Genomic DNA, 26,267 nt, shown 5'->3' with positions numbered 1-26,267 from the left:
ACTGTAGATGCCTAGATCTGAATTTGGATGGTTAACTGCACTGGTCCAGGGCATGTTTACCTCCTTCTCCTATTCTTCTCTACATCATGGGGGACTGACCACTGTAGGATGCATTTCCTAGTTTCCCTCAGCAATCATCTGGCTGGGTTCAACAAGGCACTGGTAAGAGATTAGAAAAAATAGAGAAACCATGGTATTCAGCCTCTGTCTTTTGACCCTCTGGTGGTGTCTCTTCAGTGTCTCTTCTGTGGCTCTCAATGCCAATAACTTCCAGTTCTACTGTGTGATCCCATCTCCTGGCTCAGATCATACCACTTTTCCCCACTGCTTCTCCGTTTTTTACCGTCCCCTGCTCTGCCCTATGTAGCAATGGGGCTGACACCTGTAGGCTGTGTTTCCCAGGCTCTCATATTAGTTCACTTCTAGTTTCCTCCAATGAGATTGACATTGGAGGCAATCTGAAGGGCAACAATGAGGAAAAGGAGAGGGTATTTCTTCCTTTCTTCTGGTTTGAATAGTGTCTTTTTTTATGGTTCTAGTACCTGTGGACAAGCCTATGATTCCACTTTCCATCAGGTGACCACTGTCCCTGAACTCTGAACATACCTCCTCCCTCACCCCTTAAGAGTAAGGATGGTGTTGACATCCTCCTATAACTAATATCTGGGCTACCTTCCTGTCCTACTTGGGTTCTCAACCTATCCTCTATGTAATGTATTTCTTATCTGCATTAAATTCTCTACTATAAATATTTGGTAGTTTTTTTTCCCACTTAGATTTTGACTATAAACTAGACTAGTAGAAATGTGGTCCATGATTCAAGGTGAGTGAATGGGAGGATCCTTAGTTACTTGGCTCAAAAGAACATGAGGTTGGATGAAAGCCCCAGAAAGAATGCCTTGTAGCAGCCAGAGAAGTGAATGGAGGTACAAGGCTGAGCAAGCAGATGCTACTTTTCCATCCACTTGAATTCTTCAGGACCTTGCTTCTAAGAACAACACAGCTCTAAAGTTTCTTGAGAATCTTGAAGGAGGTGTGAGGCATTGGGTTATTTTTTCTTCTTTTTCAGTTGCCAGGACTCCTATGCCTGTCAAATGGCAGATAATTACCATCCTTCCCCTTGCCCAACCAGACCCCTTCCCCCAATGAACCCCTTTCCCTACACACATAGCAGTCATAACAGCCTCCAGGATTTATTTCGATGAGGATCTTGTTGCGGAGGATAATACAGGAGAGCAGCTTCAGGTGAGTGGGTGGAGCTATAGCACCCTCCAGCTACCTGGATCCCTGGGTGGTTTTTGTAGGTGTTGTGGATTTCTGGTAAGGCTGCAAGATTACAGTTGATGTTTGAGGTAGCTAATCAACACAGGGGCAATATCCAACTGGTCGATGGCTTGTGGTTGGCTGGCCTGGCGCAGGGCTCTGCGGATAACTAAACGGGCCTGTGATAGTAGTGACCGTGGAGTGGCTACAGCAAGGAGAAACAGGTCATAAGAAGCAATTCTTGTTATAATTCTCACACCCAAGGCTGCGTTCACCGTGACCTGGATCCTGGAGCCTTAAATTGCTTTCTCCATTCTGAGAAATTCCCCCCACTCTGTCCTCAAAGCATTGTGCCAATAAGAACACACTGAGGCCTAGATAGGGCATGCTCAAGGCCACAAAGACAGTTATTGGCAGAGCCAGAAACAGAAATTCTGCTGTTGCTATCCCCCACTTTATCTTATTAATCCTTTCCCTAATAAGGTATCTATCTGTAACTTCTTCTCCACTGGAGTCCCAGGAGAGGGAGGAAGATGGTATTTTCTCCAACTCATCCTATCCTAGAAAAATTCACTTGTGGGGTGACTTGTGGCCTTTGAACCTCTAAGCAAGAGATTCCATAGAGCTGAACTGCTTGGTACTCACCTCGAGCCTGTAGCAGCAATGCAGTGCTTTTATCATCTTGGAAGTTCGGATCCAGGGAGAGAGATGGAAGGTAGATGTTAGCACCAAAATCAATTAACAACTGGATGTACTCTGGTTCACAATTATGGTGGAGGCAGATTTCTAGAAGGGTGCGGGGCCGTGGGACACGAGCCAATAGGCGCTGGTCAGTACAGTTGTAGTTGGGATCTGCACCATGGAGCAAAAGCAGGTGGAAACAGTCAAGGTGCCCATAGACTGCTGCCAAATAGAGGGGGCCAGAACATGAAGCTATGTTTGATGCCCAGACTGGCAGTTTAGCTTTGATATTGGCTTCTGCACCATGGCCCAGGAGTTCCTGAAGGATGGCAGCAGCGCCATCACGGGCAGCTGTGAGCACGGGAGAACAGTTGTTGTAGATGCTACCACCAGGACAGGCACCAGCTTCCAAAAGCACACGCACACAGTCCAGATGACCATGACTGACAGCAGTAAAAAGTGGTGTCTGTGCCTTGACATCCAAGCTGTCAACATCAGCACCATGTGCCAGGAGGACCTGCAAACAGCTGAGGTGACCATAAGAAGCAGCCAAGCGCAAAGGTGTCCCAGGAACACCCCAGCCACTTCTACTGTTGATAAAACGTTTGTAACGCTCCTGGCACAAAAGCTGGTCCAAGGTATGGGAGTCATTGTCATACACTGCTTGATTGAGAGCCTGCTTCTCCACCATGTCGGTGTCCTCCTCTTCCTTGTCGGGCTGCAGGAGGGAGAAAATCTTGGTGATGTCCATGAGGTTCATCTTGATTGATTGGAGCAGAACTATTCTCATTATGAGCAGGAGGATATGCCAGGTCTGTAGGTGACAAATATTGGAGGGAGACTGAGGGCCCACATCAAAAAGCCTGCATGCCAGCCCTTGCCCCTCACCCTTCACCATCAGATGATTCACTCATGGACCTCCTTCTTCTAATTCTTACTCCATCTTATTTTAGGGCTCAGAGATGGCTTCCAAAACAGATCAGGCCATTTCACAGCTTGGTGCCTTTGCATATGCTGTTCTGCTTGACCTGCAAACTCTTACTTCTGGGAAGCATTCCCTAATCTCCTCCTCTTGCTCAGGGATTTCAAAGGATCACAACTAAACTTTGGCTATGAACTTTCACACTACATTGGCACTTATCTGTGCTTCATTGTATAAACTCCAAGATAAGGAACCCTGTATCCATCTTGTATTCCTCCACTCCCAGTAGGACCTACATCATGACTGGAGATTTGGTAGAGGCATCTTCCTTAGTTCAGAATGTGTGGACTAGTGAGATGGCTCCAGTCTGGCAGTTGCTAGGCCAGCAGAATACTGTTTTGTGGTGTTAAGTTGTCATCCCTGAGAATTCTAACATTAGTCTCATGAGGTAGGCCCTCAATTCCATCTGTCAGCCTTTTAGGTGGAGTTCAACCTCCTCACAGTCCTTTGTGTGTGACCTCCCCTCAGACTCAGGCCCCATGCTGAACAAGAGCTATATAGGAAATGGCTGTTGAATGACATTTACTGATTAAATAAAGAGGTGACATTAAAAAGAACATTTCAAGTAAAATGAAATCAAAGAGATGGCAGGAAATAGTTATTTCCAGGGCAAGTCCTCCTATTTGGTGGACAAATGGTTTATCCTCCAGGACCACTTAAATAAAGAAGTCCCTTTGATTTCTAGCACCACTTGCAACCCGTGGATTTCCCATCCCCTTGGGTCAAAATTTTTACCATCATCTCTTCCCCAACCAGCTTAGAGCCTTGCCCCAACCTTCAACTCTTCTCTCACCATTATCCCCAAGCCTTACAAAATTACCCATGGCCCAATAACTGACTTAACCCCTTGACCTTACCTGTCCTGTTCCTAGTGCTCCAAAGCCAAAGTTACCCACCTCAGTTTGTAATGTCATCAGGGTAAGCTGGTAGGTTTTTCAAATTCAAGTCTCCCTACTCTCCCATACCCTGCAGCCATGGTCTCAGGGACACACATCTCCTTTTATTCACTGTCTACCTCCGCCTCTCTTTGTTAGCCTGGGACCTCAGATACATACCTCATAGAAAAAAATTGTGAGGTGGGTGGGTGGGGTCTCCCTCAACTTTAGGCTCCTCCTGACCCACTAGCATCAATTCCATGTATGGTCTTATTATTTATTCATTTGTGGTATGCAATAGTAAGTAGAGAGTTTTAGATATCAGACAGACCTAAGTTTGCAACTCAGCACTCCTAGCTGAGAAGACTTGGGCAAATCTTTTCCCTTCTTTGGGACTCAGTTTCTTCATCTTAAAAGACAGAAATGATAGTCCCTGCCTCATGGGGCTGTTCAGAAGAAAAGAGCTACCATACATTAGGACTTTAAAGGTGAGTTTTCTCTCTCTACCCCTTCAACCTCCTCAAAGGCTCCTTCCCCTCAACCACCTTAGGAAACAAAACACTTCTATGATCCTTGCCTCACTCTAGCTACCTTTTCTCTTTCTCTTTCTCTTTTTCACCAAACATATCCAAAAAGTTGTCTACTATCTACTTCCCTATCTCCCATTCATTTCTTCACCCTCTGTAGTCTGGCTCCATCCTTCCTCAATCACATACTAAGATAGCTCTTTAAAAATCATCCTTGTAGTTAAATCTTCTAGCTGCTTCTCAGATCTTTCCTTCTGTGACCTTTCTGGTACATCGGTCCCCACTGATCACTTTCTCCTACACACCCCTCACTTAGCTTCCTGACCAGCACATTCTCCTGATTTTTCTCTCCTATGTTCTATCTTGAAATAGTTATGCTCCCCTTTGTTCTCTCTTTGATCCTCTTCTTTCCAGTCCCAAAGGGGCAGCTTTTATGTTAATTCCAATGATTTCAAGTTTATCACTCCAAGCCCCTCAGCTCTCTTTTCAGCAAAAAGTATATATTCACTGAGTTTTTTTAGGTACTTCAAAGTAAGCAGTATCACACCACCACTACCATCACCACCATCACCAAACTTGATCCATATCTGTTTCTCACTATCCACCTGGTCAACCAAATCTGAAACCCAAGACTCATCTCAGTCCTCCTATCTTTTTGCCTTGCTTTCATCTAATTCCTCATCAAGTCCTGTGGATTTTACTTCCTAGAGTCCTCTATAGCCCACCCCATTCAGACTTATCCCCACTGCCAGTGCTTTACCTAAGCCCTTATCATTTTTTGTGTCAACTGTTATAGTAGTCTCCTGTTTTCCCTTCTCAATATTTTCTCCACATTATAGCTAAAGCAATCACTTAAAAATACAAATCTTGCCTGTGCCAATCCCCTGTTTTAAAACCCTTAATGAAAAAAAAAATAAAACCCTTAATGGCTCCCCTTTCTTTCAGAGTATAGCCCAGATACTTTAGCCTGGCTCATAGATCCTTCCTTTATGAGCAAATCTTGGCCAACATCTCCAGGCTCACTTCCTGCTACTTCTCTACTTATACCCCAGGACCCAGCAATAAGGGAAAATAAATGAAGGCTCTCCATATACATCATGCTTCTTTCTGACACATGCAGTTCCTTCTATTGGGTTATTTCCTCCAAAGTCTACTCTCATATAACTATAGCAGTCATGACATTGTATTGTAACTTCTTTATATGGGTTTGTTTTACATCCACTGCAGAATGAGAAGCCATATAAAGTAGTGGTAAGACATGGTCTGGAATTCTGGTTCAATCCCAGCTCCAGCTACTACTTAGTAGCTGTGTGACTTAAAGCAGATCACTTCATCTCTCTGTGCTTATTTCTTCATCCATAAAGAGAGGATGATAATAGTACCTGTCTCAGAGAGTTATTTGTTAAGATTAAATGAGTTAATACTTAAATTAATAATTGAGTTAAGTGTTTAGAATAACACATTAATGTATTAGTCAGGTGTAGTAACTCAGTAATTGTAGTATCAAGTGATTATTATTACCTAGGTCTCTAATTTCTACTATGGCTCCTTTACTTAAAGTCCTATAATTTCAGAGCTGTAATGCACCAAATAAATCATTTAATTCCCTTAATTTAGAGATAGAAAACCCAAGTCAGACAAGAGCATGGACTTTTTCCTAAGGCCACATGAATGTTATTCTCAATTGTCTCATTAGCAAGAACCCAGAACACGTTTATAATCTCATGCTTTTCAAAGCTATTTCACATAGTGGGACAGGTAATATCATGCCCATTTTGTGGATGAAGAAAACTGAAGTCTGAGAGAGAAGGGATTTGCCAGCTGCCCTACATCAAGGTAATAGCAGAGATAGACCCATGTTTCCCTATTCTCCATCTTATTCTTTCTATTGCAACTTGAAAAACAAACATATGCCCCTTTCCCTTGTCTTAAGTAGAATCACAATGCAGCTCCCAGAGTCCTCAGTTTTGAGGATCATGCTGAATTCCAGGGACTTTATTCATGGAAAGTTTCTTCACAGATCATTTTTTCTGATAGCCAATAGGGATTCCCTTACTATTTCATGGGGGAAAGGAAGGTTGCTTCCAGGAAGATGAAGAGAGGAGGGAGTATGGAAGGAAATGAAGCTCTCACCAAGGTCATACCAGGAGCCCCCAGCAGAGACCATCTAATGGGCCTCCATAGGAAAATCAAGTCATGGACCTCAGCTGGCTTGGGCACTTGAGTGAACTGTGCTTTTTTAGATAGGATAAGAAAATCTAATTAGTCTATTGTCTAACTTCACCTTTCTGTGGTTTATTAAGCTAAGAATTATTATGTGACCATTCTATGCAAAGATCCCCTTCCTGATCCCCAAAGAACAGGGGTTTTAAATCTTTTTTTGTGACATTGACCTCTATGGCAATCTGGTTAAGTCTCTTATCCCCTCTTAAAATAATTTTTAATATATAAAATACATAAGATTAAAGGAAACCGGTTATACTGAAATATAGCTATTTTTAAACCACATGATATAGTAATAAATGTTCTTTATTAACATATAAATACCAAGATCTACTAATAATTTCTAAGTGATGATAAGCATAAATGACATTTCCAGATCTCTTTCACAAGTGTAATATGATATGAAATGCCTGACTCCTTCTGGTGACCAAGTTATAGGAACTGGTAATACTACTGCCATTTGCTGTCTGCATTCGTCCTTGAAAGGAAATGGTAAATTTCAGTTCGATATTAGAGGTAAAAAAAGGGTAATTGTTTGCTTCATCCATGTTTTTGGACCCTTTGAATTCTAAGACCCTCTTGTGGGTCTGTGAATATAAGTTAAGAACTACAGAGAAGTGGCTAGTTTCAGTGGGCCCTAGAACAGTCCTCTAAGTATTAGTAGATTATTTTCAAGCTTTAGTTTCCTTCCTACAACCCGAGGAGCTCTGCCCTTCTGCCCTTGAATCCAACCAGATGCACCCCACAACACAGACAAATAAAACACAGGGACACAAAGACAAATCTTTACCATCCCTGTATTGTATAACCACAATTTCCCTCTAGAAGTAGGTCCATTTGGACCCCAGAGCCTGGGCACACACATCTTCTTGGGACAGACATAGCAGGAAGCCATCTTCATAACCTTCCTTCCCTCTATGGGCAGATTTCTCTACCAGTCTTCCACGCACCCCCCAGAAACCGGATCCAGTGGGAAACACCTATTAAGGGTGGTAGTTACAGGTCCATGGGCCTGCAACCCTAAGGGTTCATTCCTCCCCAGCAGCATCATTAGGTTCTAGGCTCCAGATACTCACTGGGATTCCACCTGAGACCAGGCTGCCTGGTGTCACTGTCGTCTGCTACCTCTCTGTGAAGCACTGGGCCCTGGTGGTTCCTCCATAGGGAATTCCTATTTGCCCTGGGGCCTAAGCAGGCAGGTCCTGGACTTCCATTGTTAACAACACTGCCTAAAGGCTAGGTGTCAGGTCTAGGGGCTAATTTTAGGTTACCCTCTACCCCCCTTCCAAGGGCCATCTTATCTTACCAGTGCCTTTCTGGGAGCAATCCCAGCAAAAGGGAGGGCATTTGCAGAGAAGTCCTGGAAGTTCTGACTGACAGCTGACAGGTGCTTGGTGAGGCCAGGGCTCAGGCTTCTAGTGTGTCCCTGCTTACTCCTCCTCACCATTGAAACAGGCAACACAGCCAGACTCCTGTACTGTGGATGTTCCCACCTATCCACCAAGGAGCCTGAGAAGGCCCAGCCTCCTCTACTGCACCTCCCTCTGAGCCACAGACTCTTTTCTTTCCATCCCTAACCTACTTAGCCTTTCTGAATTTCCTTTTTACATTCTTGAAGGTCCAGCAACACATTGTTCTCTCCTTATCTCACCCTGCCCCCATTCCCAAGAGTGAGGAGGACAATGGGAAGCAGAGACTCCCATACTGGAACATGTATCAGTAAAATTTAAGTTTTTAAAGAAGGTTTAAGAAGGCCCTGCTCATTTATAAAGGCCTCCCCAACCCAGTAACCTCAGCTCTGCTGAAAGAAAATGCCCACAACCACCCTACTCTTCTCATACCTAAGACATCAAGCCAAATATGTCCAGTGCTAGAAACTTTGTCAAAAGCTCAGTTCTTTTTTTAGGATTTTTTATTTATTTACTCATGAGAAACAGAGAGAGAGAGAGGCAGAGACACAGGCAGAGGGAGAAGTAGGCTCCATGCAGGGAGCCCAACATGGGACTTGATCCTGGGTCTTCAGGATCATGCCCTGGACCGAAGGCAGCACTAAACCACTGAGCCACTCGGGCTGCCCCAAAAGCTCAGTTCTTAAGAGTATCATTTTATCTCCCTGGCTGTCTTTAAATGAAGGAAGTGGTGGAAGATACTTTTAGAAATTGTCACAGTATTTGTTTTAGGTGTTGTGCAAAAAAAATCTGGGAGCCAGTTCCCTCTTCCCTCTGTGAAAAAAAATGCCAGCCTAGTATTTGGTATACACACTATACCACAAACAATCTGATCATGTCTAAGAAACTCTTTATGGAGGAACTATCAAGTAGCCACTATGTGTAAGGTTCTAGATGAAGAAAGAACACACAGAAAAGACAGACATGGTGTCCCTGAAGGAGCTCACAATTTATTAGGAAAATCAGATATGGAAACAACTATATTTCATATAATGCAGAAATGCCAGAACTAAAAGCTGGCCATGGTTATCCTGCATCCACATCAGTCTCTCAAATTAGTTCAGGGAGTTAATGAGGGGTTCTGTGTCCTTACATGCTCCCACAAACAAAAGTAGCTTGAACTTTTCTGTAAAGATATTCCAGTCTACATAGAATACTGATCCCAAGACATCAGAGTACTTCTATTTCTCTTCCAATCAATCACCAAGGAAGAGAGGGTTTCAATTAGGAAAAAAACAGCAAGTCAATGAAGGAATCAGAGATGTATTGAGATAAAGCAACCTAGCTTCACATGATTACTTTGGTGTTAGAATTTGTACATTGAAAAGAAATTTCCGCATTTCTGAAAGATGTTCAATTACTTCTGCTTAAATCCTTCCAAAAATAGGGCACTCTCCACATGTAAAAGCAGTAAATATTACTGGGCAGCTCAGCTAGTCTTTCTTTCTGCTAAACCTATATCTGCACCTATAAAGCACCCCTGAAGTTTACTGCTGATCCTATCTTTGCTCACACTTAGAACCTCAGAGAACATGGCTACTTCCTTTGCCCCCCCAAAAATCCTTTAGGGATCTGAACTCAGGGGTCCTATCCTTTATGTCACCTTATATCAGGGAAAATAGTCCAACTCTTCCAATTATTTCTTTCAAGCTGGTATTTACCCAGTCCCTTCCTTAGCCTTGTATATCATACTTATGAAGTGGTCATGCAGCCTGATTACACATTGACAGTACCAAGGAATTCACAGGATGTCAGATGACTTCTTAGGAAAGTGTAAGAGTATCCCAGTGTGATCAACATCTCTGAAGATCAGAAGCATCAAAAAACAAACTAGGGGTGGTGGAAGGGGAGGAGGGCAGGGGGTGGGGGTGAATGGGTGACGGGCACTGAGGGGGGCACTTGACGGGATGAGCACTGGGTGTTATTCTGTATGTTGGCAAATTGAACACCAATAAAAAATAAATTTATTATTTAAAAAAATCATATCTACTTCAGCTTAGTTTGAACCAGTGGCCCATAGCTATTCATTATCTGAGGCCTTGTCCAAACATTATTAGCAGCCAGTAAATAAGCTATTATGATGCTAAAGATGAAAAAGGGAAAAATATTAGTAGAATTTTTTGTGGTAGTAATTTTATTGAAATAATTGTACATTCATATGCAGTTGAAAAATTATACAAAGATCTCCTGTACACTTTACTGTTTCTGCAAAGACTATATAGTACAATATCACAAGTAGGATATTGACATTGATACAGTGTTATTCAGACTTGTAGTCATTTGTGTACATGTGTATATTTACTGTTATACAATTTTATCACATATGTCAATTCTTGTGTATACAACCACAGATAATATACAGAATAGTTCTGTCACACTAAGGATAACTTATGTTGCCTATTTTTTTCATGTTGCCTTTTTTGAGCTCTTATATTTGAGCTTATTCTTCATTTAACTTCTAAAACACTACTATAGTTGAATATTAAAACAAAAACAATAGCAAGTAGTGAGCTACGATTATAGTCCTTCATTCATTCACTACTGCATATAAAATGCCAGCAGCAGTGTTATTCACTGGCCCCATTAAGAGGTCTGACACTGAACACCACCCCTAGGATGATGTTCATCATCCTCATATGCTTCCCCATTGTAATGGCGCTGTCTTTTCTGATTGGGATCAAAGTCCACCAGTTCTACCTGGTCCATTTCATCAGTTTCTTCTACGTCCTTCCTCTCAGGTAGGAGTTTTTCTAGCAAAGAAAGTTTATCAGGAGAGAGAAAGCCATTCTCAGGGAAGTTTACCTTAAATTCGATGATTAGGCAACCCTTCTCATATGGTCTATGATAAATTGGCATGCCTTCGTTTAGCACACTTGATATCCCCATGCCTGACAATATGACCTGGATGAAAGGTGATGACGATGGTTGGGTTGTCAAGAGTAGATATTTGCTTTTGAAAGCTACACAGGGCTTCAACCAGCTGTATATCCATACACATGAAAAGATCTTCTCCTTGTCGAGTAAAAACAGCATGGTCCTTCTGATCTAAAACAATGATATTATCTCCTGGTTCCAGTCCTGGTTCTTGGTCTCCCTCACCATGGAATGTTATCTTCTGGACATCTTTCATGCCTTTGTCAATATGCACTTCTAGAATCTTCTTCTCTCAAACTATCTTCCTTCCATTGCAGTTTTTACATCTATCTTTAGGACTGATCTGTTCCCCATGGCCCTGGCACTCCATGCACACAGACTGAATTTGCTGAACCATTCCAGGTCCTATCTGATGCATTCCAGTACCTCTGCAATTGGAACAACATCTGACTGCTCCTTTCTTACCACCTCGGCTTTCACATTTATCGCAAATCACATTCTTTTGCAGAGATAGTTTTCTTGTTGCACCATTACATAAATCTTCTAAGGTTACTGAGAGCTGATGTACAACATTTTTACCTCTCCGTTTTCTCTGCATCCTGCCTCCTCCTCCAAAAAACATATCAAGGATGTCCATGAGGGAGCCAAAACCAGCACCAGCTCCACCTTCTTTAATTGCCTGTTCTCCTCCTTTGTCATATAATTTCCTTTTCTTTGCATCAGAGAGCAATCATAAGCTTGAGAAATTTGTTTAAACTTCTCTCCTTCATTTGGATTCTTATCAGGGTGGTACTTCAAGGCCAGTTTCCTGTAAGTCTTTTTCCATTGCTCCTGGGTGGCATTGGGTTTGACCCCCAAAACATCATAGTAAGTGGTTTCTTTCACCATTTTCTATAGCTGGTGGGAGGGCCGAGGCCGGTGTGGCGAAGTGGGAAGGAGCACGTTGCTGAGTGCAGCTCGGGCAGCTGCCACTCCTCCGCATCTCACCGAGCATTCTGGAAAGTTCCCTCATGTTGCCTTTTTATAGCCATATGAACTTCCTTCCCACTCTAACCACGTTGGTCCCTAACCCCTGGCAACCTCTGATCTGCTGTTCTCCATTTCTATAACTTTGTCGTTCAAACTTATATAAATGAAACCATACACTTTGGAACTCACTGTTTTTCATCTAGCATGCCCTTGAGATTCATCCAAGTTGCTGCATGTATCAAGTTTGTATTTGTTACTGAGTATGATTATGTAGTATGCATGTTTGTTTAACCACGGACTCTGTGAAGGACATTTAGGTTGTATCTAGTATTTGGCTATTAAGAATAAAGCTTCTGGGAGGGAGGGGCAAGATGGCGGAAGAGCAGGGTCCCCAAATCACCTGTCCCCACCAAGTTACCTAGATAACCTTCAAACCATCCTGAAAATCTACGAATTCAGCCTGAGATGTAAAGAGAGACCAGCTGGAATGCTACAGTGAGAAGAGTTCGCGCTTCTATCAAGGTAGGAAGACGGGGAAAAAGAAATAAAGGAACAAAAGGCCTCCGAGGGGGAGGGGCCCCGCGAGGAGCCGGGCTGAGGCCGGGGCGAGTGTCCCCAGGACAGGAGAGCCCCGTCCCGGAGGAGCAGGAGCTGCACCAACCTTCCCGGGCGGGCGGAAAGGGGCTCGCAGGGAGTTGGAGCAGGACCCAGGAGGGCGGGGATGCCCTCGGGCTCCCGGGGACACTAACAGACACCTGCGCCCCGGAGAGTGCTCCGAGCTCCCTAAGGGCTGCAGCGCGCACGGCGGGACCGACCGGAGCAGCTCGGAGGGGCTCGGGCGGGGCTCCGCGGAGGGGGCTGCGGGGCGGGAGCGCGAATCCAACAGCGCAGGCCCCGGAGCACAGGGCGCCGGGACACAGCCCAGGATCCGGCCTCCCCCGGGACAGGCAGAGGCCGGAGGGCCCAGGACAGCAAGGACGCTCCTGCCCCGAGCTGAGCAGATCAGCGGCCCCGCCCCGGAGCCTCCAGGCCCTGCGGACGGAGAGCCGAGAGCCCCGAGCCCCGTAGTTCCTGCGGAGGCTGAATCCAGGCTTCCAGAGTTGCCATAGCAACTGCTGCTGTTCCTCCCTGGGTCCCACGGGGTAAACAACCCCCGCTGAGCCCTGCAGCAGGCAGGGGCAGAGCAGCTCCCCCAAGTGCTGACACCTGAAAATCAGCACAGCAGGCCCCTCCCCCAGAAGACCAGCTAGACGGACCAGTGATACTCCCCCGTGTTCCAATACAACTTGTTTTTGGCCACTCTGCACTGAGCAAAATGACTAGAAGGAAAACCTCACTTCAAAAGAAAGAATCAGAAACAGCCCTCTCTCCCACAGAGTTACAAAATCTGGATTACACTTCAATGTCAGAAAGCCAATTCAGAAGCACCATTATACAGCTACTGGTGGCTCTAGAAAAAAGCATTAAGGCCTCACGAGACTTCATGACTGCAGAATTTAGATCCAATCAGGCAGAAATTAAAAATCAATTGAATGAGATGCAATCCAAACTAGAAGTCCTAACGACGAGGGTTAACGAGGTGGAAGAACGAGTGAGTGACATAGAAGACAAGTTAATGGCAAAGAGGGAAACTGAGGAAAAAAGAGATAAACAATTAAAGAACCATGAAGACAGATTAAGGGAAATGAACGACACTCTAAGGAAGAAAAACCTACGTTTAATTGGGGTTCCCGAGGGCGCCGAAAGGGCCAGAGGGCCAGAATATGTATTTGAACAAATCCTAGCTGAAAACTTTCCCAATCTGGGAAGGGAAACAGGCATTCAGATCCAGGAAATAGAGAGATCCCCCCCTAAAATCAATAAAAACCGTTCAACACCTCGACATCTAATAGTGAAGCTTGCAAATTCCAAAGATAAAGAGAAGATCCTTAAAGCACAAGAGACAAGAAGTCCCTGACTTTCATGGGGAGGAATATTAGGGTAACAGCAGACCTCTCCACAGAGACCTGGCAGGCCAGAAAGGGCTGGCAGGATATATTCAGGGTCCTAAATGAGAAGAACATGCAACCAAGAATACTTTATCCAGCAAGGCTCTCATTCAAAATGGAAGGAGAGATAAAGAGCTTCCAAGACAGGCAGGAACTGAAAGAATATGTGACCTCCAAACCAGCTCTGCAAGAAATTTTAAGGGGGACTCTTAAAACTCCCCTTTAAGAAGAAGTTCAAGTAACTCTGAACGTGAATGGGCTTAATGACCCCATCAAAAGGCGCAGAGTTTCAGACTGGATAAAAAAACAGGACCCATCTATTTGCTGTCTACAAGAGACTCATTTTAGACAGAAGGACATCTACAACCTGAAAATAAAAGGTTGGAGAACCATTTACCATTCAAATGGTTCTCAAAATATACCCTAAAAACTACAGAACACTTCTGAAAGAAATTGAGGAAGACACAAAGAGATGGAAAAATATTCCATGCTCATGGATTGGCAGAATTAATATTGTGAAAATGTCAATGTTACCCAGGGCAATTTACACGTATAATGCAATCCCTATCAAAATACCATGGACTTTCTTCAGAGACTTAGAACAAATTATTTTAAGATTTGTGTGGAATCAGAAAAGACCCCAAACAGCCAGGGGAATTTTAAAAAAAGAAAACCATATCTGGGGGCATCACAATGCCAGATTTCAGGTTGTACTACAAAGCTGTGTTCATCAAGACAGTGTGGTACTGGCACAAAAACAGACACATAGATCAATGGAACAGAACAGAGAACCCAGAAGTGGACCCTGAACTTTATGCTCAACTAATATACGATAAAGGAGGAAAGACGATCCACTAGAAGAAAGACAGTCTCTTCAATAAATGGTGCTGGGAAAATTGGACATCCACATGCAGAAGAATGAAACTGGACCACTCTCTTGCACCATACACAAAGATAAACTCAAAATAGATGAAAGATCTAAATGTGAGACAAGATTCCATCAAAATCCCAGAGAAGAACTCAGGCAACACCCTTTTTGAACTTGGCCACAGTAACCGGAGAAGGACAAACAGTGTATGTTCTCATTCATTTGGGGAATATGAATAATAGCGAAAGGGAATATAAGGGAAGGGAGAAGAAATGTGTGAGAAATATCAGAAAGGGAGACAGAACATAAAGACTTCTAACTCTGGGAAATGAACTAGGGGTGGTGGAGGGGAAGGAGGGTGGGGGGTGGGGGTGAATGGGTGACGGGCACTGAGGGGTACACTTGACGGGATGAGCACTGGGTGTTATTCTGTATGTTGGTAAATTGAACACCAATAAAAATTAATTTATAAAAAAAAAAATAAACCTGCATCATAGCCACCTTTTAGGGTGGGGGTGCACCGGTGGTAAATGAAAAAAAAAAAAAGAATAAAGCTTCTATGGACATTTCTGTACAGGTCTTGATCACAGTAGTTATATTGTAGGCTTTATTATTGGGAAGGGTGATTACTCCCATTTTACTTTTCCATGGCAAGACGGTTTTAGCTATGCTAGGGCCTGTACCTTTTAATATACATTTTAGAATAAACTTGTCTATGTCTATTAAAAAAAAAACCTTTGCTGAAATTTTGGTAGGAACTGTGTTAAATCTATATATCAATTTGAGGAGAATTGACTGCTTTACTGTATTGTCTTCTAATCCATTCACATAGTGTGTTTTTACATTTATTTAAGTTCTCTTAATTTCTTTTCTTAGCATTTTGTAGTTTTCAGCATATAGATCATGTACATATTTTAAGTGTGTACCGAAGTATTTCAATTTCTTCAGAGCAATTGTAAAAGTTATCAGGTTTTGATTTTGGTTTCCATGTGTTCATTGTTACTATGTACAATGTGATTGTTTCTTGCATGTTTATCTCATATCCTGCCACAGTGTTGAACTCACTAGTTCCAGGACTATTTTTATTTTTTGTAAATTCCTTGGGAATTTTCTAAATAGTCAATCATGTCATCTGCAAATTGGGACAGCTATATTTCTTCCTTTCCAATCTGTATGTTTTATTTTCCTTCCTTGACTTGCTGCAGTGGCTAGAACTCCCAGAACTATGTTAAATAAGAGTGGTGAGAGTGGATGCCTTTGTCTTTTCTGAGTCCTGGGTGAAAGCATTTAATTTTTCACCATATAGTTAACCATGATGTTACCTTTAAGTTTTTCATATATGCCCTTTGTCTGGGTTCATGAAGTTCCCTTCTATTCATACTTTGCTGAGAGTTTATTATCAGGAATGGATGTTGGATTTTTTTCAATCCTTTTTCCACATTAATTGATGTGATCATATGATTTTTCTTCTTTAACCTGTTCATATAATGGTTTATGTTCATTGACTTTCAAATGTTGAACCAGCCTTTCATCCTTGGAATAAGATTGACTTGGTAATGGTATATAATTCTTTTTATGCATTGTTGTATTAGGTTTGCTAATATTTTTTGTGAGGAATTTTGCATATAGGTTGATGAGAAATACTGGTTTTTAGATTTTTTTTATTCTTCTAAATTTGATTTTGGTACCAGGGTAATATTGGCCTCATAAAATGAGTTGGGAAATATTCTCCCCTGTTCTAATTCTGGATGAGATTGTATAAATTCATAAGATTGGTGTTAATTATTTAATGTTTGGTATAATTCTCCAGTAAAGACATCTGGGCCTGAATATTTCCCTTTTGGAAGCTTTTACATAATGAAGAGCATTTCTTTAATGGATGTAGAACTACTCATATGTATTTCATCTCTATTAAAGTGTTAGTAGGTGTAGCCTGGGTGGCTCAGCAGTTTAGCACAGCCTTCAGCCTGGGTTGTGATCCTGAAGACCTGGGATTGAGTCCCAGATGAGTCCCACATCGGGCTCACTGCATGGAGCCTGCTTCTCCCTCTGCCTGTGTCTCTACCTCTCTCTGTCTTTCTCTGTGTCTCTCATGAATAAATAAATAAAATCTTTTAGAAAAATAAAGTGCTAGTAGTTTGTTTTTGAAGAATTGGTCAGTTTCTTCTTAATTGTATTTATAAGTGCAAGGTTGTTCAAGGCATTCCCTTTTGTAATTATTTTATTATAGTAAAAATATATGTAACATAGAATGCAGCATTTTAATAATTTTTTTTGTTTTTTTTTAGGAGAAGTTTAGGTTTGCAGGAAAAATGAGAGGAAGGAACATAGATTTCTCATATACTTGCTGTTCCAGCACATGACTAGCTTCCCACATTATCAATATTCCCCAGGAGTGGGACATTTATAATAATTACTAAACCTAAATTGACACACAGTAATCAACCTAAGTCCCTACTTTTCATTAGGGTTCACTCTCAGTGTTGTACATTCTATGGGTTTGGACAAATGTATAATGATATGAATCCATCATTATAGTATGCAGTGTATTTTCTCTGCATCAAAAATCCTCTGGGCTTTACCTGTTCATTCTCTCACCACCTCAAGCCCAATCAAGCAGTGACCACTGACAGTACAAATACTGTCACCATGGTTTTGCCTTTTCTAGAATCATGCATAATCGGAATTATGCAGTATGTGGCTTTGTAGCTTTCTTAGATTATCTTTTCACTTAATAATGTGCATTTAAGTTTTTTCCGTGTATTTTCATGTCTTGATATCTCATTTTTTTCAATGCTTAAGCATATTTCATTGTTCAGATATACAAAGGTTTATTTATAATTTTGCCTACTGAAGGACATCTTTGTTGCTTCTAAGTTTGGGCAATTATGAGTAAGGCTGCTATAAACATCTGCATGCAGGTTTTTGTGTGTATATAATTTGCAAACTACTCTGAGTGGGTCCCAAGAAGTATGATTGTTGGAATGCATCATTTAGTATTGTAATAAAATGCCAAACTGTTTTCCAAAGTGGCTGTACAATATTGTGTTCACACCAGCAATGAATGAGAACTTCTTTTGTTCCATATCCTTCTCAGGATTTGGTGTCGGTATTAAAAATTTTGGCCATTTGGGCAGCCCGGGTGGTTCAGCGGTTTAGCACTGCCTTCAGCCCAGGGCCTGATCCTGGAGACCTGGGATTGAGTGCCATGTTGGGGCTCCCTGCATGGAGCCTGCTTCTCCCTCTTCCTGTGTCTCTGCCTCTCTCTCTCTCTCTCTGTCACTCATGAATAAATAAATAAAATCTTTAAAAAATTTTTGGCCATTCTAATAGGTGTGTATTTCTCTCTCTCTCTCTCTCTCTCTCTCTCTCTCTCTCTCTCTCTCTTTGTATTTCATCGATGGCATATGATTTGGAGAGACTTTTCATATGCTTATTAGATATCTGTGTACATTCTTCAGGGAGGAGTCTGTTATGACCTTTGGCCTATAATTTAAAATTGATTTGTTTTCTTATTGTTGAATTTTATTTTATTTTTTTTACATTTTTTTATTTATTATTATTTGTACTTTTTTATTGGAGTTCGATTTTCCAACATATAGTATAACACCCAGTGCTCATCTCATCAAGTGCCCTCACCACTGCCGTCACCCTGTCACCCAATCCCCCCACCCACCTCCCCTTCCACTACCCCTTGTTCATTTCCCAGAGTTAGGAGTCTCTCATGTTTTGTCACCCTCTCTGATTTTTCCCATTCATTTTCTCTCCTTTCCCCTTTAATCCCTTTCACTATTTTTTATATTCCCCATACAAGTGAAACCATATGATGATTGTCCTTCTCCAATTGACTTACTTCACTCAGCATAATACCCTCTAGTTTAATCCCTGTCAAAGCAAATGATGGGTATTCGTCATTTCTAATGGCTGAGTAATATTCCATTGTGTATTTATATATTTATATATATGTATACGCATATGTATACAAATTATCTATATACATATGTATATACATATGTATGTGTGTATAAACAAATTCATATCTATCTATCTATCTATCTATCTCACATCTTTTTTATCCATTCATCTGACAAAGGACATTGTGGCTCCTTCCACAGTTTGGCTATTGTGGATTTTGCCGCTATGAATACTGGCATGCAGGTGTCCCATCGTTTCACTACATCTGTATCTTTGGGGCAAATACCCAGTAGTGCAATTGCTAGGTCATAGAGTAGCACTATTTTTAACTTCTTGAGGAACGTCCACATTGTTTTCAAGGGTGGCTGCACCAGCTTGCATTCCCACCAAAACTGCAAGAAAATCTTTCTCCACATCCTTGCCAAAATTTGCTCTTTCTTGTCTTGTTATTTTTAGCCATTTTCACGGGTGTAAAGTGGTACCTCATTGTGATTTTGATGTGTATTTCCCTGATCTCAAGTAATGTGGGGCATTTTTTTTTCATGTGCTTGCTGGGTATGTTAGGTCGTCTTTGGAGAAATATCTGTTCATGTCTTCTATTTAATGACTGGATTGTTTGTTTCTTGCATGTTGAGTTTGATAAGTTCTTTGTAGCTCTTGGATACTAGCCCTGTATCTGATATGTCATTTGAAAATATCTTCTCCCACTCTGTAGGTTGTCTGTTAATGTTGTTGACTGCTTCTTTTGCTGTGCAGTGTCTTTTTATCTTGATGAAGTCCCAATAATTCATTTTTGCTTTTGTTTCCCTTACCTTTATGGATGTATCTTGCAAGAAGTTGCTGTGGTCAAGTTCAAAAAGGCAGTTCCCTGTGTTCTTCTCTAGGATTTTAATGGAATCTTGTCTCACATTCAAATCTTTCATCCATTTTGAGTTTATCTTTGTGTATGGTGTAAGAGTATGGTCTGTTTTCATTCATCTGCATGTGGATGCCCAATTTTCCCAACACCAGGTATTGAAGACAGTGTCTTTTTTTCCAGTGGAAATTCTTGCCTGCTTTGTAAAAGTTGGTTGACCATAGAGTTGACAGTCAATTTCTGCATTATCTATTTTGTTCCACTGAACTGTGTGTCTGCTTTGTGCCAGTACCATACTGTATTGATGATGACAGCATTGTAATACAGCTTAAATTTAGGCATTGTGATACAACCAGCTTTGGATTTCTTTTTCAACATTCCTTTGGCTATTCAGGGTCTTTTCTGGTTCCATACAAATCTTAGAATTTTTTTTATTGGAGTTCAATTTGCCACCATATATCATAACACCCAGGGCTCATCATGCCAAGTTCCCCCCTAGGTCCCCACCACCAGTCACCCCAACCCCCCACCTACCTCCGCTTCCACCAACTCTTGTTCATTTTCCAGAGTCTCTCATGTTTTGTCACTCTCACTGATATTTTCACTCATTTTCTCTCCTTTCCTTTTATTCCCTTTCATTAATATTTATATTCCGCAAATGAATGAGACCATATAATGTTTGTCCTTCTCTGATTGACATATCATTCAGGATAATATCCTTCAGGTCCATCCACGTCCAAGCAAATAGTGGGTATTTATCATTCATAATGGCTGAATAATATTCCATTGTATATATGCCACATGTTCTTTGTCCATTCATCTTTCGATAGACACAGGCTCCGTCCACAGTTTGGCTATTGTGGACATTGCTGCTATGAACATCAGGAGGGAGGTGTTCTAGCATTTCACTGCATCTGTATAGTTGGAGTAAATCTGCAGCAGTGCCATTGTTGGGTCCTAGGGCAGATGAATTTTTAACGCTTTGAGGAACCTCCACACAGTATTCCAAGGTGGCTACACCAGTTCACATTCCCACCAACAGTGCAAGACAGTTCCCCTTCCTCCACATGCTCTCCAACATTTGTGGTTTCCTGTCTTGTTAATTTTCCCCATTCTCACTGGTGTGAGGAGGTATCTCATTGTGGTTTTGATTTGTATTTCCCTGATGGCCAGTGATGTGGAGCATTTTCACATGTGCTTGTTGGCCTAGTCTATGTCTTCCACTGTGAAATTTCTGTTCATGTCTTTTGCCCATTTCATGATTGGATTGTTTGTTTCTTTGCTGTGGAGTTTAATAAGTTCTTTATAGATCTTGGATACTAGCCCCTTATATGATAGGTAGTTTACAAATATCTTCTCCCATTCTGTACGTTGTCTTTAGGTTTTGTTGACTGCTTCTTTTGCCGTGCAGAGGCTTTTTATCTTGCTGAAGTGCCAATAATTCATTTTTGCTTTTGTTTCTCTTGCCTTCATGGATGTATCTTGCAAGAAGTTGCTGTGGCCAAGTTCAAAAAGGATGTTGCCTGTGTTATCCTCTAGGATTTTGATGGAATCTTGTCTCACATTTAGATCTTTCATCCATTTTGAGTTTATCTTTGTATATGGTGTAAGAGACTGATCTACTTTCATTCTTCTGCATGTGTATGTCCAATATTCCTGGAAACATTTATTGAAAAAAGACTGTCTTTTTTCCAGTGGATAGTCTTCCTGCTTTCTTGAATATTAGCTGACGTTAAAGTTGAGGGTCCTTTCTGGATTCTCTTTTCTGTTCCATTGATCTTTGTGTCTGTTTTTGTGCCAGTACCACTCTGCCTTAATGACAACAGCTTTGTAGTACAATCTGAAACCTGGCATTGTGATGACCGCAGCTATGGATTTCTTTTTTAAAATTCCCCTGGCTATTCAGGGCCTTTTCTGATGCCACACAAATCTCAAGATGATTTGTTCCAACTCTCTGAAGAAAGTCCATGGTATTTTGATAGGGATTGCATTCAATGTGTAAATTGGCCTGGGTAACATTGAAATTATCACAATATTAATTTTTCCAAACCATGAGCATGGAATATTTTTCCATCTCCTTGTGTCTTCCTCAGTTTCTTTCCGAAGTGTTCTGTAGTTTTTAGGGTATAGATCCTGTACGTCTTTGGTTAGGTTTATTCCTAGGTATCTTATGCATTTAGGTGCAATGGGAAATGGGATTGACTCCTTAATTTCTCTTTCTTCAGGCTTCTTGTTAGTGTATAGAAAAGCCACTGATTTCTGGGCATTGATTTTGTATCCTGCCACACTGCCGAATTGCTGTATGAGTTCTAGCAATCTTGGGGTGGAGTCTTGGGTTTTCTATGGACAGGATCATGTCATCGGCGAAGAGGGAGAGTTTGACTTCTTCTTTGCCAATTTGAGTGCTTTAATGTCTTTTTGTTGCCTGATTGCTGAGGCTAGGATTTTTAGTCCTATGTTGAATAGCTGTGGTGAGAGTGGACATCCCTGTCTTGTTCCTGATCTTACGGGAAAGGCTCTCAGTGTGTCACTATTGAGAATGAGATTTTCTGTGGGCTTTTTTAGATGGCTTTTAAGATGTCGAGGAATGTTCCCTCTATCCCTACACTCTGAAGAGTTTTGATCAGGAATAGATGCTGTATTTTGTCAAATGCTTTCTCTGCATCTATTGAGAGGATCATATGGTTCTTGGTTTTTCTCTTGCTGATATGATGAATCATATTGTTTGTTTTACGAGTGTTGAACCAGCCTTGCATCCAGGGGATAAGTCCCACTTGGTCATGGTGAATAATCTTCTTAATGTATTGTTGGAACCTACTGGCTCCTATCTTGTTGAGAATTTTTGCATCTGTATTCATCAGTGATATTGGTTTACAATTCCCTTTTTTGGTGTGGTCTTTTGCTGCTTTTGGAATTAAGGTGATACTGGCCTCATAGAACGAGATTGGAAGTACTCCATCTCTTTCTATTTTCTGAATAGCTTTAGTAGAATAGGTATGGTTTCTTCTTTAAACGTGTGATGCAATCCCCTGGGAAGCCATCTGGCCCTGGACTTTTGTGTCTTGTGAAGTATTGGATGACTGCTTCAATTTCCTCCCTGGTTATTGGCCTGTTCAGGTTTTCTATTTCTTCCTGTTCCAGTTTTGGTAGTTCGTGGTTTTCCAGAAATGCATCCATTTCTTCTAGATTGCCTAATTTACTGGCGTATAGCTGTTAATAATAACGTTTTAATATCATTTGTATTTCCTTGCTGTTTTTTTCCAGCTCCTTTAGGTGTAAGATTAGCATTGGTTTTGAGTTCTTTCCCGTTTTTGGATGGATGCTTGTATTGTGATGTTTTCCTCCTCAGGACTGCTTTTGCTATATCCCAAAGATTTTGAATGGTTGTATCTTCATTCTCATTAGTTTCCATGAATCTTTTTAATTCTTCCCCAATTTTCTGGTTGACCCTTTCATCTTTGAGCAGGATGGTCTTTAACCTCCAAGTGTTTGAAATCCTTCCAAACTTCTTCTTATGGTTTAGTTCTAGTTTCAAAGCATTTTTGTCTGAAAATATGCAGGGGACAATCCTAAACTTTTGGTATCGGTTAAGACCTGGTTTTTGACCCAGTATGTGGTCCATTCTGGAGAAAGTTCCATGTGCACTGGTGAAAAATGTGTATTCAGTTGCCTTTGGATGTTAAAGTTCTGTAAATATCTGTGAAATCCATCTGGTCCAGTGTATTATTTAAAGCTTTTCTTTCGTTGGAGATGTTGTGCTTAGAATATCTGTCGAATTATAGAAAGCGCTGTGTTCAAGTCTCCAAGTATAAGTGTATTATTATCTAAGTATGTCTTAACTTTGCTTATTAATTGATATATTTGGCAGCTCCCACATTCGGGGCATGAATATTCGGATTGTTAGGTCCTCTTGTTGGATAGATCCTTTAAGTATGATACAGTGTCCCTCTTCATCTCTTACTACAGTCTTCGGGATAAACTTTAGTTTATCTGATATAAGGATGGCTACCTCTGCTTTCTTTTGAGGACCATTTGAATGCTAAATGGTTCTCCAACCTTTTATTTTCAGGCTGTAGGTGTCCTTATGTCTAAAGTGAGTCTATTGTAGACAGCCAGGACAAGTCTTACTTTTTTATCCAGTCTGAAACCCTGTGTTATTTAAATTTTTGGTAGAATTCCTCTGGCCCTGGACTTTTGTTTTTTGGGAGGTTTTTGATGACTGCTTCAATTTCCTCACTGTTTATGGATCTGTTCAGGTTTTCTATTTATTCCTGATTCAGTTTTGGTAACATATAGCTTTTCAGGAATGCATCCATTTCTTCTAGTTTGCCTAATTTGTTAGCATGCAGTTGCTCATAATATGTTTTTTAAATCATTTGTATTTCCTTGGTATTGGTTGTGATCTCTCCTTATTTCATGATTTTATTAATTTGAGTCCTTTCTTTTTCTGTTTAATAAGTCTGGCTCAGGGTTTATCTATCTTATTAAATCTTTCAAATAACTAGCTCTTCATTTTATTGATCTGTTCTACAGTTCTTCGGGTCTCTATTTCATTGTGTTCTGTTCTAAGCTCTATTATTTCTCTTCTCCTAATTGGTATAGCCTTCATTCACTCTTCTTTCTCAGTTCCTTTAGGTGTAAGGTTAGCTTGTGTATTTGAGATTTTTCCGGTTTTGGGGGGAGGCTTGTGTCCAAATGTATTTCACTTAGGCCTGCCTTTGCTTTATCTCAAAGGTTTTGAATAGTTGCACTTTCATTTTTATCAGTTTGCATGAAACTTTTAAATTTTTCTCTAATTTCTGAGTTGACCCATTCACTTTTAGTAGGACGCTCTTTAACCTCCAAGTGTTTGAGCTCCTTCCAAATTTCTTCCTATGAGTTAGTTCTGGTTTCAAAGCCTTCTGGTCTGAAAATATTCAGAGAATAATCCTAATCTTTTGGTATCAGTTAAGACCTGATTTGTGATCCAGTATGTGGTCTATTCTGGAGAAAGATCCATGTGCACTTAGGAAGAATGTGTATTCTCTTGCATTAGGATGGAATGTTCTGTAGATATCTGTGAAATCCATTTGTTCCAGTGTGCCAGTCAAAGCCTTTGTTTCTTTGGTGATGTTCTGTTTAGAAGGTCTGTCTTTTGCTGAGAATGCCATGTTGAAGTTTCCAACTATTAATATATTACTATTTGGGTGTCTTTTTTCTTGTTTATTAATTGGTTGATATAATTGGCTGCTTCCTTATTGGTTGCATAAATATTCATAATTATTAGGTGTTCTTGTTTGATAGATCTTCAAATATGATATAGTGTCCCTCTTCATCTCTTACTATAGTCTTAGGTTTAAAATCTAATTTATCTGGCATGAGGATCGCTACTCCAGCTTTATTTTGAGGACCATTTGCATGGCAAACAGTTCTTTAACCACTCATTTTTAGGCTGAAGGTGTTCTTGGGTCTAAAATGAGTCTCTGCTTTTTTATCCAGTCGGACACCCTGTGCCTTTTGACTGGATCATTTAACCCATTCAGGTTTAGAGTAACTATTGAAAGATATGAAATTAGTGTCAATGTATTACCTATACATTTCCTGCAATTGCTTCTTTGGGATCCCTCTTCGCTTACAGGGTCCCCCTTAATATTTCTTGTGGAGTTGATTTGGTGGTAACATTTTCTTCCTGTTCTTGTCTGTCCTACAAGCTCTTACTCTCTCCTTCTATTCTGAATGACACTCTTGCTGGATAATGTATTCTTGGCTGCATGTTTTTCTCATCTATTACTTTGAATATATCATGCCAGCATTTTCTGGCCTGTCAAGTCTCTTTGGAGAGGTCTGCTGTTAATCTGATATTTCTCCCTATATAATTTAGTAACCTCTTTTCTCAAGCTGATTTTAGGATTTTCTCTTTATCGCTGAAATTTGCAAGCTTTATATGTCAAGGTGTTGATCAGTTTTTGTTGCTTTTAAAAGGTGTCTTCTCTGTCTCTTGGATATGAATGCCTGTTTCCTTCCCCAAATTATGGTAGTTCTCAGCTATTTTTTATTCAAACATAATTTCTGCTCCTCTCTGTCTCTCCACAACCTCTGGAATCCCAATAAAATGGATGTTATTCTTTCTAAAACTATCATTTAAGTCTTGGAATCTCTCTTTGTGGACACTTCGTTGTTTTTCTCATTTTTAATCAGCTTCATTCTTTCCATCAACTTGTCTTCTATGTCACTCTGTCTCTTTTTTGCCTCACTTGCCTAGCTGTTAGAGCACACAGTTTAGAGTGCATCTAAGTTAGAGTATTTTTATTTATTATTTTTATTTTTTAATAAATCAATTTTTATTGGTGTTCAATTTACCAACATACAGAATAACACCCAGTGCTCATCCCGTCAAGTGTCCCCTCAGTGCCTGTCCCCCATTCACGCCACGCCCCTCCCTCCTCCCCTTCCACCACCCCTAGTTCGTTTCCCAGAGTTAGGAGTCTTTATATTCTGTCTCCCTTTCTGATATTTCCCACACATTTCTTCTCCCTTCCCTTATATTCCCTTTCACTATTATTCATATTCCCCAAATGAATGAGACATGTTTGTCTTTCTCCGATTGACTTACTTCACGCAGAATAATACCCTCCAGTTCCATCCACGTTGAAGCAAATGGTGGATATTTGTCGTTTCTAATGGCTGAGTAATATTCCATTGTATACAAAAACCACATCTTCTTTATCCATTCATCTTTCGATGGGCACCGAGGCTCCTTCCACAGTTTGGCTATTGTGGACATGGCTTCTAGAAACATCGGGGTGCAGGTGTCCCGGC

The 26,267-nt window shown here is 41.0% G+C and overlaps 1 protein-coding gene and 1 pseudogene across 1 annotated transcript; both read right to left on the bottom strand.

The window, feature by feature from the left end:
- Window positions 1–1,196: 1,196 nt before the first annotated feature.
- On the bottom strand, window positions 1,197–7,751 carry ASB12 (ankyrin repeat and SOCS box containing 12). The gene is made up of 3 exons (XM_055338764.1): window positions 7,628–7,751; window positions 1,909–2,758; window positions 1,197–1,468 (listed from the first exon to the last, which is right to left on the bottom strand). The coding sequence occupies exons 2-3, from the start codon at window positions 2,732–2,734 to the stop codon at window positions 1,335–1,337; spliced, it is 960 nt and encodes a 319-aa protein (XP_055194739.1). The 5' UTR covers window positions 2,735–2,758; window positions 7,628–7,751; the 3' UTR covers window positions 1,197–1,334.
- A 2,831-nt stretch (window positions 7,752–10,582) lies between these two features.
- LOC129518820 (dnaJ homolog subfamily A member 1-like) lies at window positions 10,583–11,761 on the bottom strand (annotated as a pseudogene).
- Window positions 11,762–26,267: the final 14,506 nt, after the last annotated feature.

The sequence above is a fragment of the Nyctereutes procyonoides genome, unplaced genomic scaffold (genome assembly GCF_905146905.1).
Source record: "Nyctereutes procyonoides isolate TBG_1078 unplaced genomic scaffold, NYPRO_anot_genome, whole genome shotgun sequence".
NCBI classification, from domain to species: domain Eukaryota; kingdom Metazoa; phylum Chordata; class Mammalia; order Carnivora; family Canidae; genus Nyctereutes; species Nyctereutes procyonoides.
The sequence above is the reverse complement of the archived record's forward strand: the minus strand, read 5'-3'. Positions and strand labels throughout refer to the sequence as shown.